The 18,940-nt window shown below is 42.2% G+C and overlaps 1 protein-coding gene across 2 annotated transcripts in view; it reads left to right on the forward strand.

Annotated features, from left to right (window-relative positions):
* SLC29A2 (solute carrier family 29 member 2) overlaps positions 1–18,022 on the forward strand; it is a 180,883-nt gene extending 162,861 nt beyond the window's left edge. For both annotated transcript variants that reach the window (XM_040409501.1, XM_040409502.1), the window contains exons 10-13: positions 6,918–7,023; positions 7,123–7,208; positions 11,954–12,153; positions 15,410–18,022. In XM_040409501.1, coding sequence (XP_040265435.1) covers positions 6,918–7,023; positions 7,123–7,208; positions 11,954–12,153; positions 15,410–15,521 — 504 coding nt within the window. In that variant the 3' untranslated portion in view covers positions 15,522–18,022. The remainder of the gene's footprint in view (positions 1–6,917; positions 7,024–7,122; positions 7,209–11,953; positions 12,154–15,409) is intronic.
* Positions 18,023–18,940: the final 918 nt, after the last annotated feature.

The raw sequence follows: 18,940 nt of genomic DNA on the forward strand, positions 1-18,940 counted from the left end.
TTCTGCATCGCCAGTATCTATTTTGGGACCTGCAGGTCCTTCTGCAGCTTCTCTGAAGCCAAGACGTCCCCCTCACTTTGGGGTTTTTCTCCCTCCCTTCTACTTTAAAGGTTGGACCTTTTGTTTAGCCCTTGTTTCCTTGATGGGTCAGGTGTTGGCGCTTCCGTCTTGGGCAGCCTTCCAGGTTCCCTGGTGCCGTGTTAATCTTCTTTCAAGGAGCGGCACATGTGGCTCCTCTGTCTCGTCTTTACAGCCTTGGGATCTGAATATGGTTTCCTTTCCTTCGCGCCCTACGGAAGGGAGTCACATTATGGACGTTGTCAGTGCTCTACTCATTATTAGCAGCCTCCAGTCCCTTTCGGCGTACGGACCCCCTTTTTCCGTCCGGAGGGTCATAAACGGGGATTGGTGGCCCCCAAAGGTCGACTGCACGTTGGATTCAATCTGGCAGTGCTACAGCTTACCGCGCTCGGAGCAGGGCTCCACCCTTAGGTGTCACGACTCACACCCCAAAAGTGATGGTTGTTTTCTTGGGTTAGGAGAAATCGCGCTTTGGCTGCAGAGTAATGTAAGGTGGATCCAATCCTCCTTGTACATGTTCGCAAGCGGTTGCCAGGTGCATACTTATGCATCGATGGTCGCTGCGTGGGCCGCGGGTCTGCAGGCGACAGTTCTTAGTTGATTGCACGAGCTTGCTTCATGGGTCTGTGGTTTTTTCCCTCCCTGTTGGACTGCTCTCGGACGTCCCATGGTCTCTGTGTCCCCCAATGAATATGTGCAAGAAAACGAGATTTTTGTATAACTTACCAGTAAAATCTCTTTCTCGCTCTTCATTGGGGGACACAGCACCCACCCGGTATTGTTGTTCGGCCACAGTTGTGGCTGTTGCTGGTTAGAACCTGGTTCGGTTCTTGGCATTGTTGCTGTTCCACATTGTTTTGTTGGTTTACTTGCATCTCCTACTGCTTCTCACAAACTGAAGCTCTCTCTCCAGGCTGGAGGGGGTACAGCTGCCAGGGGAGGAGCTAACAGCTTTTACTAGTGTCAACGCCTCCTAGAGGACATAGCTATACCATGGTCTCTGTGTCCCCCAATGAAGAGCGAGAAAGAAATTTTACTGGTAAGTTATACAAAAATCTATTTTTTTCAGGCTTTAGGATAAGTGTAACTAAGGCTTTTTCTTAGGGAATCTGGTAGCCTCCCAGATTCCCTTCACGCAGTCCAGACGGCAAGCAGTTTGGGTATTAATGTTTCTTTATATTGTGCATATATTTCAAACGGGATGCCGTCTATTCCTGGAGCCTTATTTTTAGTGATCTTCGCCAAAAATGTTTCCACTTCCGCAACACTTATGGGTCTATCCAGACTTTCCCTCTGATCTAATGTCAGTGAATTTATCGTGGTTTTTTCCCGAAATTTTCGTATTTCCACCATATTTTTATTGATCTTGCTACTGTATATATCCTCAAAGTATTCCTTCATCAGGTTTAATTTAGTAGACTGATCAACAATACTATGGCCCTGTTTATCCAATAAACAGTGAATGTGATTATTTTTTTTCTCTGGGCTGCTATCAATGCTGCTAACTTTTTCCCAGGTATATGTGCATATATATAATAGTCTCTAACATAGTTTTGTTTGTGTTGTTCTGCCATAAGGAACAGATCATCCTTGATTTTTATTTGTTTATCTAACCATGCTTGATAGTTTTGCTCGGTGGGGTTTTCAATGTATTTTTCTTCATAATTCATGACCTGTTCTAATATATCGATTTCCTTCCTTATTCCCTTCTTGTATATTGCTGTGTATTTTATAAAAATCCCTCGTGTATAAGCCTTTGCCGCCTCCCACACCACTTTAATCCCCGCTGAGCCCTCGTTGATGTTGAAGTATTCCTTTATCTCTTGCAAAACTTTATCGTGTGTCCCCTTAATATTAATCCACCCTATATTTATTTTTCTCCCTCTATTTTTATAGTTAGTTTTTTTTATATTAATGATAATTAGATTGTGATCTGAAATTCCTCGGTGACCATATGTAATCGCCTGTATATCAAGTGACCCCTTATAATTAGTAAATACTAAATAAATACGTGACAGGCTCTTGTGCGTTTTTGAAAAACAGGAGTATTTTTTTTACCTTTTGGGTGCATTTCTCTCCAAATATCAATCTATCCAAATTCTTCTGTGATACTTTTTAATTTTGATCCAGTGCTATAATTCTGAGTAATTCCTATTCTACATCTATCCAATTTCCCCATCCATTACATGATTAAAATCAACTGTGATTTTTCTCCCCATTTGAGCGCCAGATCGTGGATTTTCCGTGATCCGTGACCGTTTTTTCGTCCGTGGGTCTTCCTTGATTTTTGGAGGATCCACGGACATGAAAAAAAAGTCGTTTTGGTGTCCGCTTGGCCGTGCGGAGCCAAACGGATCCGTCCTGAATTACAATGCAAGTCAATGGGGACGGATCCGTTTGACGTTGACACAATATGGTGCAATTTCAAACGGATCCGTCCCCCATTGACTTTCAATGTAAAGTCAGGAGTTAATATACCATAGGATCTGAGTTTTCTCCAATCCGATGGTATATTTTAACTTGAAGCGTCCCCATCACCAGGGGAACGCCTCTATGTTAGAATATACCATCGGATTTGAGTTACATCGTGAAACTCAGATCCGACAGTATATTCTAACACAGAGGCGTTCCCATAGTGATGGGGACGCTTCTAGTTAGAATATACTACAAACTGTGTACATGACTGCCCCCTGCTGCCTGGCAGCACCCGATCTTTTACAGGGGGCTGTGATCAGCATAATTAACCCTTTAGGTGCCACCCTCAAAATTAAAGTGGAAAAACACACTATAGGCTGATCCAACTTTGATGTAATGTCCTTAAAACAAGTCAAAATGAGGCTCAGTAGTGTGTGTGGCCTCCACGTGCCTGTATGACCTCCCTACAACGCCTGTGCATGCTCCTGATGAGGTGGCGGATGGTCTCCTGAGGGATCTCCTCCCAGACCTGGACTAAAGCATCTGCCAACTCCTGGACAGTCTGTGGTGCAACGTGACGTTGGTGGATAGAGCGAGACGTGATGTCCCAGATGTGCTCAATTGGATTCAGGTCTGGGGAACGGGCGGGCCAGTCCATAGCATCAGTGCCTTCGTCTTGCAGGAACTGCTGACACACTCCAGCCACATGAGGTCTAGCATTGTCTTGCATTAGGAGGAACCCAGGGCCAACCGCACCAGCATATGGTCTCACAAGGGGTCTGAGGATCTCATCTCGGTACCTAATGGCAGCCAGGCTACCTCTGGCGAGCACATGAAGGGCTGTGCGGCCCTCCAAAGAAATGCCACCCCACACCATTACTGACCCAATGCCAAACCGGTCATGCTGGAGGATGTTGCAGGCAGCAGAACGTTCTCCACGGCGTCTCCAGAGTCTGTCACATGTGCTCAATGTGAACCTGCTTTCATCTGTGAAGAGCACAGGGCGCCAGTGGCGAATTTGCCAATCTTGGTGTTTTCTGGCAAATGCCAAACGTCCTGCACGGTGTTGGGCTGTAAGCACAACCCCCACCTGTGGACGTCGGGCCCTCATATCACCCTCATGGAGTCTGTTTCTGACCGTTTGAGCAGACATATGCACATTTGTGGCCTGCTGGAGGTCATTTTGCAGGGCTCTGGCAGTGCTCCTCCTGTTCCTCCGTGCACAAAGGCGGAGGTAGCGGTCCTGCTGCTGGGTTTTTGCCCTCCTAAGGCCTCCTCCACGTCTCCTGATGTACTGGCCTGTCTCCTGGTAGCACCTCCATGCTCTGGAGACTACGCTGACAGACACAGCAAACCTTCTTGCCACAGCTTGCATTGATGTGCCATCCTGGATAAGCTGCACTACCTGAGCCACTTATGTGGGTTGTAGACTCCGTCTCATGCTACCACTAGAGTGAAAGCACTGGCAGCATTCAAAAGTGACCAAAACATCAGCCAGGAAGCATAGGAACTGAGAAGTGGTCAGGTCACCACCTGCAGAACCACTCCTTTATTGGGGGTGTCTTGCTAATTGCCTATAATTTCCACCTGTTGTCTATCCCATTTGCACAACAGCATGTAAAATTGTCTCAATATTTTGTCTCAAATTTTGACCAAATTTTACCATTTTTTTTATACAAAGTTGTCTTTTGCCAAGATATTTCTCTCACCCAGCATGGGTATATGTAAAATGACACCCCAAAACACATTCCCCAACTTCTCCTGAATACGGAGATACCACATGTGTGACACTTTTTTGCAGCCTAGGTGGGCAAAGGGGCCCATATTCCAAAGAGCACCTTTTGGATTTCACCAGCCATTTTTTACAGAATTTGATTTCAAACTCCTTACCACACATTTGGGCCCCTAGAATGCCAGGGCAGTATAACTACCCCACAAGTGACCCCATTTTGGAAAGAAGACATCCCAAAGTATTCACTGATGGGCATAGTGAGTTCATGGAAGCTTTTATTTTTTGTCAGAAGTTAGTGGAATATGAGACTTTGTAAGAAAAAAAAAAAAAATCATCATTTTCCGCTAACTTGTGACAAAAAATAAAAAGTTCTATGAACTCACTATGCCCATCAGCGAATACCTTAGGGTTTCTACTTTCCGAAATGGGGTCATTTGTGGGGTGTTTGTACTGTCTGGGCATTGTAGAACCTCAGGAAACATGACAGGTGCTCAGAAAGTCAGAGCTGCTTCAAAAAGCGGAAATTCACATTTTTGTACCATAGTTTGTAAACGCTATAACTTTTACCCAAACCATTTTTTTTTACCCAAACATTTTTTTTTTTATCAAAGACATGTAGAACAATAAATTTAGAGCAAAATTTATATATGGATCTCGATTTTTTTTTTGCTAAATTTTACAACAAAGTGAAAAATGTCATTTTTTTGCAAAAAAATCGTTAAATTTCGATTAATAACAAAAAAAGTAAAAATGTCAGCAGCAATGAAATACCACCAAATGAAAGCTCTATTAGTGAGAAGAAAAGAAGGTAAAATTCATTTGGGTGGTAAGTTGCATGACCGAGCAATAAACGGTGAAAGTAGTGTAGTGCCGATTTGTAAAAAAGAGCCTGGTCTTTAGGGGGGTATAAACCTGTGGTCCTTAAGTGGTTAAGGAACATTGTAAAAAACAAAAAATAAAAACAGTGCCAAAAAAGCTATTTTGTGTCACCTTTCCTCACAAAAAGTGTAATATAGAGCAACCAAAAATTATATGTACCCTAAAATAGTACCAACAAAACTCCCACCTTATCCCGTAGTTTCCAAAATGGGGTCACTTTTTTGGAGTTTCTACTCTATGGGGGCATCAGGGGGTCTTCAAATGTGACATGGCAACTTAAAATTATCCCAGTGAAATCTGCCTTCTAAAAACCATATGGCGTTCCTTTCCTTCTGCGCCCTGCCATGGATAACAAAGTTTGGAAAAAATCAGTTTTGAATACCTTGATGGGTGCAGTTTCTAAAATGGGGCCATTTATGGGTGGTTTCTATTATGTAAGCTGCACAAAGTGACTTCAGACCTGAACTGGTCCTTAAAAATTAGATTTTGGAAATTTTCTTAAAAAGTTTAAGATTTGCTTCTAAACTTCTAACCCTTCTAACTTCCCCAAAAAAAGAAAATGCCATTTACAAAATGATCCAAACATGAATATGGGAAATGTAAAGTAATAACTATTTTAGGAGGTATCACTATCTGTTTTAAAAGCAGAGAAATTAAAATTTAGAAAATTTAGATTTTTTTTTTTCCCCAATTTTCTTGTAAATTTTTTATTTTTTTTATAAATAAAAATGAAATATTTTGACTCCATTTTACCATGAAGTACAAATATGTGATGAGAAAAAAATCTAAGAATGGCTTGGATAAGTAAAAGCGTTTTAAAGTTATCACTACATGAAGTGACACATGTCAGATTTGCAAAAAATGGCCTGGTCCTTAAACAATGGGCAGGTTTTATATGTTTTTTTTTGTTGGAAAGCATCAATTTGGTATATAGAGTATCGTGACATTTTATTATTAATTAAAGTTCAACTTCTAGTATTGTGACAACCCCAGATGAGTGTTTGTTCATACACTTGTTCCTGATAATTCCCATTGTAAATGTGCTGCCGAGTGATTGCATTTTGTATACTGTGCATAAAATCTTTGTCCTCTGGCAGCATATAGCCCTGTGTAAACAGGTACAGTATGTGCTGCTGGCAAACAATGAATCTGTATGAGACGAGTAATTGTAGTAATGATTGTTCATCCCACTTTCACACTAGCGTTCAGAGCGGATCCGTCTGGTGTCTGCCCAGACGGATCCGCTCATATAATGCAGACTTGGGATCCGTTCAGAACGGATCCGTCTGCATTATATTGTAGAAAAAAATTCTAAGTGTGAAAGTAGCTTCAGACGGATCCGTCCAGACTTTACATTGAAAGTCAATGGGGGACGGATCGGTTTGAAAATTGAGCCATATAGTGTCAAATTCAAACGGATCCGTCCCCATTGACTTACATTGTAAGTCTGGACGGATCTGTTTGCCTCCGCACGGCCAGGCGGACACCCGAACGCTGCAAGCAGCGTTCAGGTGTCCGCTTGCTGAGCGGAGGCTGAACGCTGCCAGACTGATGCATTCTGAGCGGATCCGCGTCCACTCAGAATGCATTAGGACAGTACGGATGCGTTCGGGGCCGCTTGTGAGCCCCTTCAAACGGAGCTCACAAGCGGAGCCCCGAACGCTATTGTGAAAGTAGCCGAAGCTCTTGATCATTGCCGTATGTAAATGCTGCTTATGAGTTTCCAATGATTGGGTACAATTGTTTATGGCATTATCAAAAATGCTCTAACTCAAGGTTTGCTGTAATGATTTTTTTTTTTTTCCTGCAGATCTGGGTGATGGCTCTAACTATTGTTATCACATTTGGGGTAACACTATCGGTATTCCCTGCAATTACAGCAAAGGTTGTCAGCAACATTAAAGATGAAGGCTGGAGTGAGTTTAATTTCTTTTCTTTCATAACCTCACTCTTTATTCATTTTAAGTTTTTAGATTCTGATTTGATATTTATGCTCCCTGTATTATTTATTTTAGAAAAATTCTTTAATCCTGTATGCTGCTTCTTGATATTCAATATTATGGACTGGATCGGGCGTAGTATTACTTCAAAAACTTTGTGGGTAAGTGTTTACTGTTGATCTCTACATTAGATCTTTTGTTTTTAGCTAATTTGTGTGTTAAAGTAATGTAAGGAAAAGTCGCTTGCATTGTCAATATATCTTGAAAAACCACCAAGGGTGAATTTATTAACCGTTTCAAGTTAATGTTGAAACTGGATTACTGCAACTACAGTAATTACTAATTGGTCCCCCTTCACTAAAGGTTGTGTTACAAACAGCGATGTAGCAGGCGATTGTCGGGAGGGAAGTGCTTCTTCCCGGCAATCACCTGCCTGTTGGTGGCAGAGAATGCTGCTGTTACATGCAGTGATCTCCTCCACAGAATGGGGAGGAGCGATCACTAATGCCATCTCTCGTCTTGATACTCACTAGTTGTTTGCTGGCAGCAGATCAGGATTACACAGCACAATCTGCCGCCACCAATCAATGATTTTTAAGCCAGTTTAAAAATCTGGTTTGCCTGATGAATGAGCTCGTTCATCAGATAATCAGCAGCAGTATTAGGCCTCTTTCACACGGGCGAGTTTTCCGCGCTGGTGCTATGCGTGAGGTGAACGCATTGCAACCTTACTGAATCCGGACCCATTTATTTCTATGGGTCTGTGCACATGAGAGGTGATTTTCACGCATCACTTGTGCGTTGCGTGAAAATCGCAGCATGCTCTATATTGTGTGTTTTTCACGCAACGCAGGCCCCATAGAAGTGAATTAGGCTGCGTGAAAATCGCAAGCAAGTGCGGATAAGTTGCGATTTTCATGCATGGTTGCTAGGTGACGATCTGGATGGGGGCCCGATCTTTATTATTTTCCCTTATAACATGGTTATAAGGGAAAATAATAGCATTCTTAATACAGAATGCAAAGTAAATTAGGGATGGAGGGGTTAAAAAATAAATAAATAATAATTAAACTCACCTCATCCACTTGTTCGCGCTGCCCGGCTCGTCGTCTGTATTCTTCTTTGATGACCTGGGAGGAAAAGGACCTTTGGTGACGTCACTGCGCTCATCACATGGTCCCTCACCATGGTGATGGGCCATGTGATGAGCGCGGAGCCATCACATGGCCCATCACCATGTGATGAGCGCAGTGACGTCACCAATGGTCCTTTTCCTCCCAGGTCCTCAAAGAAGAAGAATGAAGACAAGTCGGGCTTCGCGAACAAGTCGATGAGGTGAGTTTAATTTTTTTATTATTATTTTTTTTTAACCCCTCCATCCCTAATTTACTTAGCATTCTGTATTAAGAATGCTATTATTTTCCCTTATAACCATGGTATAAGGGAAAATAATAAAATTTACACAACACCTAACATAAAACCCGAACTTCTGTGAAGAAGTTCGGGTCTGGGTACCAAACATGCCGATTTTTCTCACGCGCGTGCAAAATGAATTAAAACGCTTTGCACTCTCGCGGAAAAATCGCGCATTTTCCCTCGACACACCCGCATCCTATCCGGCCCTCACACGCGATGCCCGTGTGAAAGAGGCCTTACACTGCCAGATCATCGCTAATGAGTATTCCTACAAACGCTCTTTAGCTATACTAATATCTAATACAGGCTTGAACTCTCCCCTCTCCGATCTATCTGTCCGATACTCAGATGTCTCCACCCTGTTAGTGTCTGGCCATTCTCAACCACAAAGCTATCCACAGTGCTGCACCCTCCTACATTTCCGCCCTCATTTCTGTCTACCACCCTAACCATGCTCTGCCAATGGCATACAACTAAGGCCGAGTTCACACGAACGTGTGTGATCCGTGCCTGTGCTGCGGGCCGCAATGCACGATCGCCGGCCGTAGGTCAGCCGCATCGGATCGCGGACCCATTCACTTTAATGGGTCCGCGATCCGGCCGTTCCGCTAAAAGATAGGACTTGTTCTATCTTTTTGCGGAACGGAAGTACGGGACGTAACCCCACGGAGGCACTCCGTAGTGCTTCCGAGGGGTCCCGTCCCGTGCGGCCGTTCCGCGATTCCGGATTTGCGGACCCATTGAAGTGAATGGGTCCGCATCCGTGATGCGGAATTCACACAGAACTGTGGCCGTGTATTGCGGCCCGCGATTTGCGGGCCGCAATACGGCCACGGATCACACACGTTCGTGTGAACTTAGCCTAAAGGTGCATTTACATTGCATTATGTTACAGCCGATTGTTAGGAAGGAAGCGTTCCTTCCTGACAGTTGGCTGCTTGTTCAATGAAGGAGACCACTGCATTTACACGCAGAGATCTTTCACAGTATGAGGACGAGGGATCGCTATTGTAATCTCTCATCCCCATACAGAATCATTGTTTCTGAGCAGCAGATCGCGGTTTAGACTAGGGTTGAAAACAATAAAACACCAAAAAAGCCACGTGCATTCAGAATTTTATGGAACGTCTGGCCCATAATCAACAGTCCTACCCTATTTTTTGGGGGGACAAGGTGACAAAAAAAATATTGAATCGCGCAGTTTTAATATTTTTTTCTGTTATGGCGTTCACCGCATAGGAGATATTTTTTTTTATATTTTAATTGTTTGGACTTTTAGGACGTGGCGATACGTAATATGTTTATTTATTTAGATATTTTATATGTAAAATTGGGAAAGGGGTGATTTATACTTAATATTTTTGTGTGTTTTCTTTTCTTTTTTTTTTTACTTTTTAATTAACTATTTCCCCCCTTTGGGGCTAGAACCTGGGATCTTTTAATCCCTTGTCCTATTCTCCCTAATAGAGCTCTATTAGGGTGAATAGGATGTTTCACTCTCCCTTATGCCCTGTGCTTTGTGCACAGGGCAGCAGGGAGCTTACCATGGCAGCCAGGGCTTCAGTAGCGTCCTGGCTGCCATGGTAACTGATCAGAGCCCTGCAATTACACGGCTGGGGCTCCGATCGAAACTGCCACCAATGAAGAAGGGGGGAGGGGACCCTGTGGCCACTGCCACCAATGATTATAATAGTGGGGGGAGGGGGCGCACTGTGCCACCAATGACATTAATACTGGGGTGGGAGGGGCGCACTGCGCCATCAATGAAGATAATTAACGTTGAATACTGATACAGGAGGCAGGTGCCGGCGGCAGAAACACATAGCCGGCACCCGGCCTTTATGACAGAGAGCTGCGATCAGCGGCAGTTAACCCTCCTTCGCCTCTCTCCTGTCATTGGTGTGTCACCGGCACAGGGGGGAGGGAGAGACTGCTTCCTTCTCCCCTGTGCTGCTGAGGGAACTTAGTGCGCGCTGATAGCAGTGCGTGCCATGTTCTGTGATACTAGGCTATCTGTAAAATTTAAATCCCGGTATCGAATCGATTCCGGTAAAAAAGTATCGATTGGGTATTGATAATTCGATACCCGATACAACCCTAGTTTAGACAGCACAATCTGCTGCCCAGAAATGATGATTGATGTACCTGCACGAACGACAGGATCATCCGATGAACAAGCGTTTTTACTCGGTAATCAGCGGCGCATTTAGATGGGCAGATTGTCGAGAATGAGTGTTCACAGTAACGGTTGTTCCCAATAATCTGCCCGAAAATTGGGCAGTCTAAATCCACCTTGATTTGCTCCATAATCCGTACCTCTCACTCCCATCTCCTATTATAGGTAATGGCGCTGATGGGCATTCAGGTACCGTCCGGCAATGTCTGATCCAGAGAGCTCCAGCAGGCTATTACCTGCCGGATCTCTTAACGCTAGTGTGAAACTAGCTTTAGATTGTAAGCCTCCCATAGACTTCAGTCTAATCTGTATGGACTGTCAGTCCAGTGTTTGGAAAAATGACAGACCCAAAAAAGGTTCTTAAGGCCTCTTTCACACTTGCGTTGTCCGGATCCGTCGTGCACTCCATTTGCCGGAGGTGCCTGCCGGATCCGTAACAACGCAAGTGAACTAAAAGCATTTGAAGACGGATCCGTCTTCAAAATGCGTTCAGTGTTACTATGGCACCCAGGATGCTATTAAAGTCCTGGCTGCCATAGTAGTAGTGGGGAGCGGGGGAGCAGTATACTTACAGTCCGTGCGGCTCCCGGGGCGCTCCAGAATGACGTCAGAGCGCCCCATGCGCATGGATGATGTGTCCATGCGATCACGTCATCCATGAGCGTGGGGCGCCCTGACGTCACTCTGAAGCACTCCGGGAGCCGCACGGACGGTAAGTATACTGCTCCCCCGCTCCCCACTACACTTTACCATGGCAAACAGGACTTTAGCGTCCTGGAAGCCATGGTAACCATTCAGAAAAAGCCAAACGTCGGATCCGGTAATGCGCCGAAACGAAGTTTAGCTTAAGGCCGGATCCGGATTAATGCCTTTCAATGGGCATTAATTCCGGATCCGGCCTTGCGGCAAGTGTTCAGGATTTTGGGCCGGAGCAAAAAGCGCAGCATGCTGCGGTATTTTCTCCGGCCAAAAAACGTTCCGTTCCGGAACTGAAGGCATCCTGAACGGATTTCTCTCCATTCAGAATGCATGGGGATAATCCTGATCAGGATTCTTCCGGCATAGAGCCCCGACGATGGAACTCTATGCCGGAACACAACAACGCAAGTGTGAAAGAGCCCTTATCAGTTTCATTCTGAGCCACAACATAATGCCATTCACACAATAGATACTTTATATAAGGAAAGAAAGTTTTACTGTATCCAAACAAATGCCTGCTATGATCTTGTAAGTAAGTAAGTGATAAATTACTGAATAGTTGCTGGCACCATGTAGCTGTGTGCACATCTAATTGTATTTTCTCTTTTTTCCTAGCCTGGTCCTGATAGTAAATACCTACCTTTATTCGCAGCAATCCGCTTTATATTTGTTCCTCTCTTTATGTTGTGTCACATTCAAGACCACAATTATCTCCCCACCTTCTTCAAAAATGATGCCTGGTTTATCATCTTCATGATCTTCTTCTCTGTCAGCAATGGCTACTTCGTATCCCTCCCAATGTGCTTGGCACCCAAGTAAGTAGCAATATTAACAAACTAAGCTTTGATTAAGGGCCCTCATATACATTATTGCCAGCAGTAAAGCAAATATATATAGTTCCAAATTGTCACTCCTACTGTGAGCTCTGCAGGTTTCAGGTGTAGTGGGTCCTGTTTACACCAAGTTCCAACGCAAAAGTAAAAAGAAACCGCGCTGCTCTGAGCAGACACAGATCCAGCCACTCTGAAATGTATAGACAACTTCTCAATGTGGTCAATCACTTATTATTCCAGCTTGGACTTCAAAGACAATTTCTACTCACCCCTCCTATATTGGATCATACCGAGGAGCAGGAAATAGTGAAGTACCACAACCACTTATACAAATCCAGCATTTATTGTACTTACAAAGTTCCTTAAAGGGAGTCTTTCACCTAAACTGACCATTATAGAACACTAACACTATGATCTGCATTATAGTCTCTATATTGGAATAGCTCTCCGTCACTTATTTTCGCTAAAAAACACTTTTATTCAATATGTTAATTAGATTCTGAAGGTGCCCAAGGGCGGCGTTCAAACGGCCGGTGCCCAGGCCCCTTTCATATGAACCCCCCCCCCTTTCACCCCTCTGGCCTGCCCTAGGTTCTTCAGAAATCCAGCGCCGTTCACAAGATTCGCCGCACCTGCGCACTTCATTCCCCATTATGGGCAGAGGCACAAGAGCGTTTAATGCGAATTTGCTGGAATGGGGAATGAAGTGCTCAGGCGCGGCGAATCTTGTGAACGGCACTGGATTTCGGAACATATATTCTCCCAAAAGGCCATAAACAAGGACATTACATCAACTGTAGCCAAAAACATACTTTTAGTATAAGGTCCAAACTCATTCAAGAGACTTATCTTTCAGATACGACGATGTTCCAATGACATATTTTTGTAGGAAAAAATATATATATGATATTCTGTGAGTCTGCTTGTCAAGGAGTTAATACCCGACACAATAGGTGTCCATTGGTGGAAATGCAACATGTGGTTATAAATTTTGAGCAGATTGGAGTAAAAGCATATTTGTAGATAGATTGCATGTGACCTCTTTTTTGAGAATTGGAATATAGGAGTAACAGCTGAGTGGTGGGATAAGAACTATAATAAGATAAGACTATGATAAGACTATGAATGGGAATGTAGGTGTGGGTTTCTATTGGTGGATCCATAATATGTGGTTGTAGAAGCAGAAAAAGTAGTACTAGCAGGTGGTTTTTTCAACTTGATTTGCCTGTTATTCTAAGGAGCTTTGTAAGTACAATAAATGCTAGATTTGTATAAGTGGTTGCATTACTTCCTTATTACAAGCAGGATGAATAGTTTTTGTTGGGACTAGTCGACAGTCTAAAGTGTATGGGGAGCTCCTGGAGCGAAGGACCAAGAGCGTCGAATTTTAACGCCCGATCCTTTTGTTCTTCAAAATGGGTCCGACACTGGCTTTCTCCATTCTCCCAATTGAAAACACATAGGTCAGACCACACTTGCATGTGTATGAGGGAGTCGAGAGACATAGCTATCTGCCAAGCAAGCATTCAGTTGTCAGCTATTGAAGATGTATGGGCCCCTTCACAGTCTCTGATTATGTGGCTGTTCTGACTTTTGTGGATTGAGTAGGATTTTGTAATGTAGTGATCTTTGTCATTAACCATAGTTTGCCATTTGTTCACACACAACAAAAACGTGTGCAGCACAGGCCTCTTTCTTAAACGGGGTTGTCTAGTATTGATTTATTTAGGGCTGTTTCACACGAGAGAGTCTATTTTGGGAATCGCACTCAGTGTGTGAGTGTGATGCTCTGTTCTGGACTCGCAGAAGCGCATGCAGGCATTATTATAATTTATAATGCTGTGTGCCTCTGCTTGACCTTACTTCTACAGAATCATACTGACAGCTTTATGTCACTATGATTCTGTAAAAGTATAGTCAAGCAGAAGCATGTATCATTATACATCATGAAAATGCAGTGCGCTCCTGCAAGTCCAGAATGGAAGATCAAGCCCACAAACAGAGCGTGATTCCCGCAATGGACTCGCTTGTATGCAACAGCCCTTATAGTTTGAAAACATTTCCTGCTTTTACAAAAAGTTATTTACTGAACAACCCCTTTTAACAGACTTATCCCAGGAATTTATCACCTATTCACAGGATAGGTGCTAAATGTTGTATTGCTGGGACTGCCAGCATTGCCAAGAACAGAGAGTCCCACTCTCAATCGATTGGTGGTGCACATCAGTTTATTGTTTTATTCACTTCATTGGGGCTAATGTAGTACGCACATTTTCAGTCCCATAGAGGTAAATGGAGCGATAGCCTGATATGTACTACTGCTCAATTTAGAGAGGGTATTCTGTGTTCTTGGTATCTGAAATTTATAACCTATCCTGTGGATTGGTGATGAATAATTTTTGTGGAATAACATTAACTGCTTCTGTGAAAAGTCAAAATAACAACTGGGGCAATGTCCTCAGGAATAGGAATGCAGACACAAAATGGAATATTTTTATAGTCATCTTAAACTCTAATTGTGAGCGGTACATACCACATGGGAAAAAGGGTGATGAACAAGAAAGAAACAATGTGGATAAATGTAAAGGGAGCAATAAATGACAAAAAGAAAGCATTTAAATCACTAAAACAAGATAGTAGCGAGGAAGCATTGAAAACTATAAGGAAAAAAGTAGATTGCCAAAGAGAGTAAAACTAACCCTAAAATGTCCTTCAGTTATGTAAATGGTAAAAAGTTTAAACATGAAAGTGTTGGACCTTTACAAAGTGAGTACTGTAGTCACTGAGGAAAATGCAGATGAAATGCAGAGTTTAAAAGTAAACAAGTAATAAGTGCCTCGGGATCTTAAAAAGATTAAAATACACAAATCACTGGGTCCAGATGGCATACACTCCTGTATCCTAAGAGAATTTAGTAATGTTATAGACAGACCCTTGTTTCTGATATTTAAGCACTCTATGATGACAGTGGTGGTGGGGGGTTGTTTACTTGTTTTGTTTGAACTCTTGGCTGTGGATAAAATAAAATGTATACAATAGCTGTATTAAAACTGCATTGTCTGAACAGGTCTATTGAATGAGACTCTTCCTTATTGAGTCCCAAAGCAGCACATTTATTGTCCTATAAATGTAAACAAGAATGCTCAATTCACATGTAACAGGTCTTTAATCTTTAAATATGTGAAGAATTGCTGCAGAAAATCTGTATATCTGAAAACCTTGCTTTGTTTCTTTCTAGGAAAGTTTTGTCTTATGAGGGTGAAACAACAGGTGCCCTCATGACCTTCTTCCTTGCGTTGGGGCTGTCAGTAGGAGCTGGATTATCCTTTGGATTCAAAGCACTTTTATGAGTAGAGCAGTTGAAGTTCCATCCAGTACATATAATAGTTATTGGGAGTCATTTACAAACGTTTTTACACCCTTTTCTTGCGACTTTTTGAATGCCCGTGCGACAATATTTTGTCACATGGTTTTTTTGCGCCACATTTGACAATAGAGTGTGGCAGGAGCGTGCCAGGGGCTCTAACACATTTACCAACATTTATGATTGGAAACAGGCATAAGTGTTGGCAAAGAACTACTCTAGTCTATCCACCAGGTGCAAGGACTGCTGAAGATGCACCTAATTTCTGATGAGGTAGAAGCCTTTCATAAATTAGGCACATCTTCCGCTAGCAATGCCAGTGCAAAAGGAGTGTAAAAAAACAGACGAACAAAGACAGTCTTTGCAAATGACCCCCATTGTATTCTGACTCTTATTTGTGTTCTAAGATTGAAATCTGTACCGATCTATCCTATTTACTGCTTGGACATAGTGTTTTTTGTTTTTGTTTTGTGGTGTTTTATTTTATTTTATTGCCCTTCTTATTCCATCAGTTTCCAGCTACCTTAATCATCGCTGCTACATTTTTATCTATTAGAAAGCTATTTTAACAATGTTGTTTAGCTTAAATTCATAACCAAAGCATTTATTGGTTATTTTTAGGTATGATACTGAAAATAGGAATCTGCACGTGGAGAACCTTAGTAAAGCTTATCTATAGGAATGAGTCAAATGCATCACCAAACATTCTTTGAAAATGGCATAATAATCAAAGTTTGAGCCTCCGCTATTCATCACTTCCAAAATTGCTACTTCTACTCTGAATCTAGTTTATGTTTCCGGAATGTAAATATCACAAGCACTTCCATCAGACCATATGTCACAACTTTAGTGAATGAGACAAAATTGACCACATTCCCACTCCAACAAAAGATTATGGCTGTTGAGGTCTCATTGAAATCTAAGGGACTGCTGGTAGATCAAGGGTGGCAACAGTGAAGCCGGCTACAACAGGTATCTGCATCCGCCATACACAGAGATGTGGAGTTAAGACAAGCTTCACTGTTCTACGTGGGACACACTGTCGATTTTACTATATCACTAATAGTACACTATACCACCAACAGTGAATATAATATATGGATCATTATTAAGTCCTTAGCACCCTGTGGCCGTGGTGCTCGTATTGAGGACTGCCTACCCATTGACTTGAATTGGTCCGCGATCCGCAAGATTAAATAGAAGATAGGACATCTCCTATATTTTGCAGTGGGGAAGCACAGATTGGAAGCACAACGAAGCGCTTCTGTGGGATTTTGGGTCTGTGCCTTGGCACCACAAAAGATAAGACATGTCCTATCTTTTGTCATATTTTGTTGATCGTGGACCCCTTCCAATCAATGTGCACAGAGCCCTTAGTTTGTGGGCATGAGCCCTTTAGGATGGTTTTGCACACTGCATACTTGCTGTAGAATAAGTTCCAAAGCAAAGTACAGTGCATTGCTAGTGGATGGGGTTTAACAAACCACTAACAATCACAGCATATAAAATCCAAAGCAAGCCTAGACTGCTGTGGATTTTCAAATCCACTGCATGCCCTGTCCATTGCAGAAATGTGCTGGATTTTCACAGTGGAATTCATTGCTGTTCAGTGAGTGAAATCTGTGGCTAAACTCTGCAACAAATTTAAAGAGGCTATTCCATAAATGAAAAAATATTTAATTCAGTCCATTATTTTAAAGGGGTTGGACAGGCTGTAAAAAGGAGAAAGGGGAGAGTGACCCTGTCAGACCATTCTGGTGCCAGTGTTGTGGCTCCTGTCCCACCAAAAATGAGTTATGACATGCTGTCTACATAAACGTGACTGCTGCAGACCAATCAGTAACCCCAGCTGTGACATGTGACTACAGAGCCTCTGATGAGCTGTTTTCCTTCCTTCCGAATATCCCTTTCTACCGTTTAAAGAGAGGTATAGCTATATGTTTCTGTGAATTTAAATGTGGGGACAAATGAATGAAAGGTGTTTGGGCTGCTTCACTATGAGATTGCAGTGCCAACACTGAAGGGAGCAGGAAAGTTGTTGGAAGTTGGAACAGGATTTCAACCACAGGAGAAACAGCAGGGGGTAGTAACAAAGAGGAAAATATAATGTACATAAAAACAAACTAACAATATCCTTATTTCATGTATTTGCAATAGTACTTAATTTGAAAGGCATTGCAAAGTCATCTTTTTGTGTGATAATATAGGCATGCACTCTTGGAGCCACTCATGAACAATGATTGTGTGTATATAGAATTGTATCCAACATATACGTATTTATTAGCACGCATCGTCAAAGGAATATATAGAACTAAATATCAAACCAGAAAATAAAAAAAATGAAATAAAATATATATTCCAGTTTATAACGCGTTATCAATGGGCTTTTTCAATCATATGAAATCACAATGTCACAATAATAGTATGACAATACCAATAGTTAATTCCAATTTCACGTAAAGTGAAGAGTGAAGGATGTGGCTTAGTAATCTCAGTAAAGGTATGGTAGATTAATACACTATGGGCCAGATTTATCATTAGCTCAAGTCAGAATAATGGAGTGAAAAAGTCGCAAAAAATGTGCAAACTCTAAAACTGCGCACAAATTTGCGACTTTTTTCTGCTCTGCACTATGCTCGCCAGTTTTCTAAAAGTGGGTGTGTTTTCTTATGTAAATTAATCTCTAGACAGATTTACTATTGGGACTATTTAAAAAGTCACAAAAAAATGCGCAATTTCACTCCAGTGAGGACCATGCTTATCTTATGAGACTTTTTAATAGAACATGCGACTTTTTTGTAAAGATGTGCGACTTTTTCGTAAAGATGTGCGACTTTTGTAAAGCTGCTTACTGACGGATAAACTGCTACCGTCAAACCACATTTATTACAGTCTTAAAGGGCCGATCATAAATCTGACTTGGCTAAAACTGACTTTAGCCATATGTGAAAGTGGAGTGAGCTGTCAGTCATGATAAATCTGGCCCTATATGTGTGACAGACAAAGGAAAGTGGATATAGTCAATGTCTATAGCATACTCTATATCTAATACCATAAGTTCAAATGAAACATTGATGATTTTCCAGTGAATGACCGCATATGTATAAAATATTTAAAAACATAAAATATATAATTATCTCAATGCATTGAGTTAGCGTTTACTATTATATTCAATTCAAAGTTCTCCTTTGTTGGTTCTTCCTTGATAGTAAGGACTTAATAATGATCCATATATTATATTCACTGTTGGTGATATAGTGTAAACCGACCCTGCGTCCAATGTGGTAACAGTAAGGCACCAGGTATTTAATAATGATTCGGATAGTTTACTCACTATTAGTGATATAGTAAAATCGACCGTGCGTCCCACGTGGAACAGTGAGGCAACAGTCAAGCTTGTCTTAA

This window comes from Bufo bufo, chromosome 10, assembly GCF_905171765.1.
Source record: "Bufo bufo chromosome 10, aBufBuf1.1, whole genome shotgun sequence".
NCBI classification, from domain to species: domain Eukaryota; kingdom Metazoa; phylum Chordata; class Amphibia; order Anura; family Bufonidae; genus Bufo; species Bufo bufo.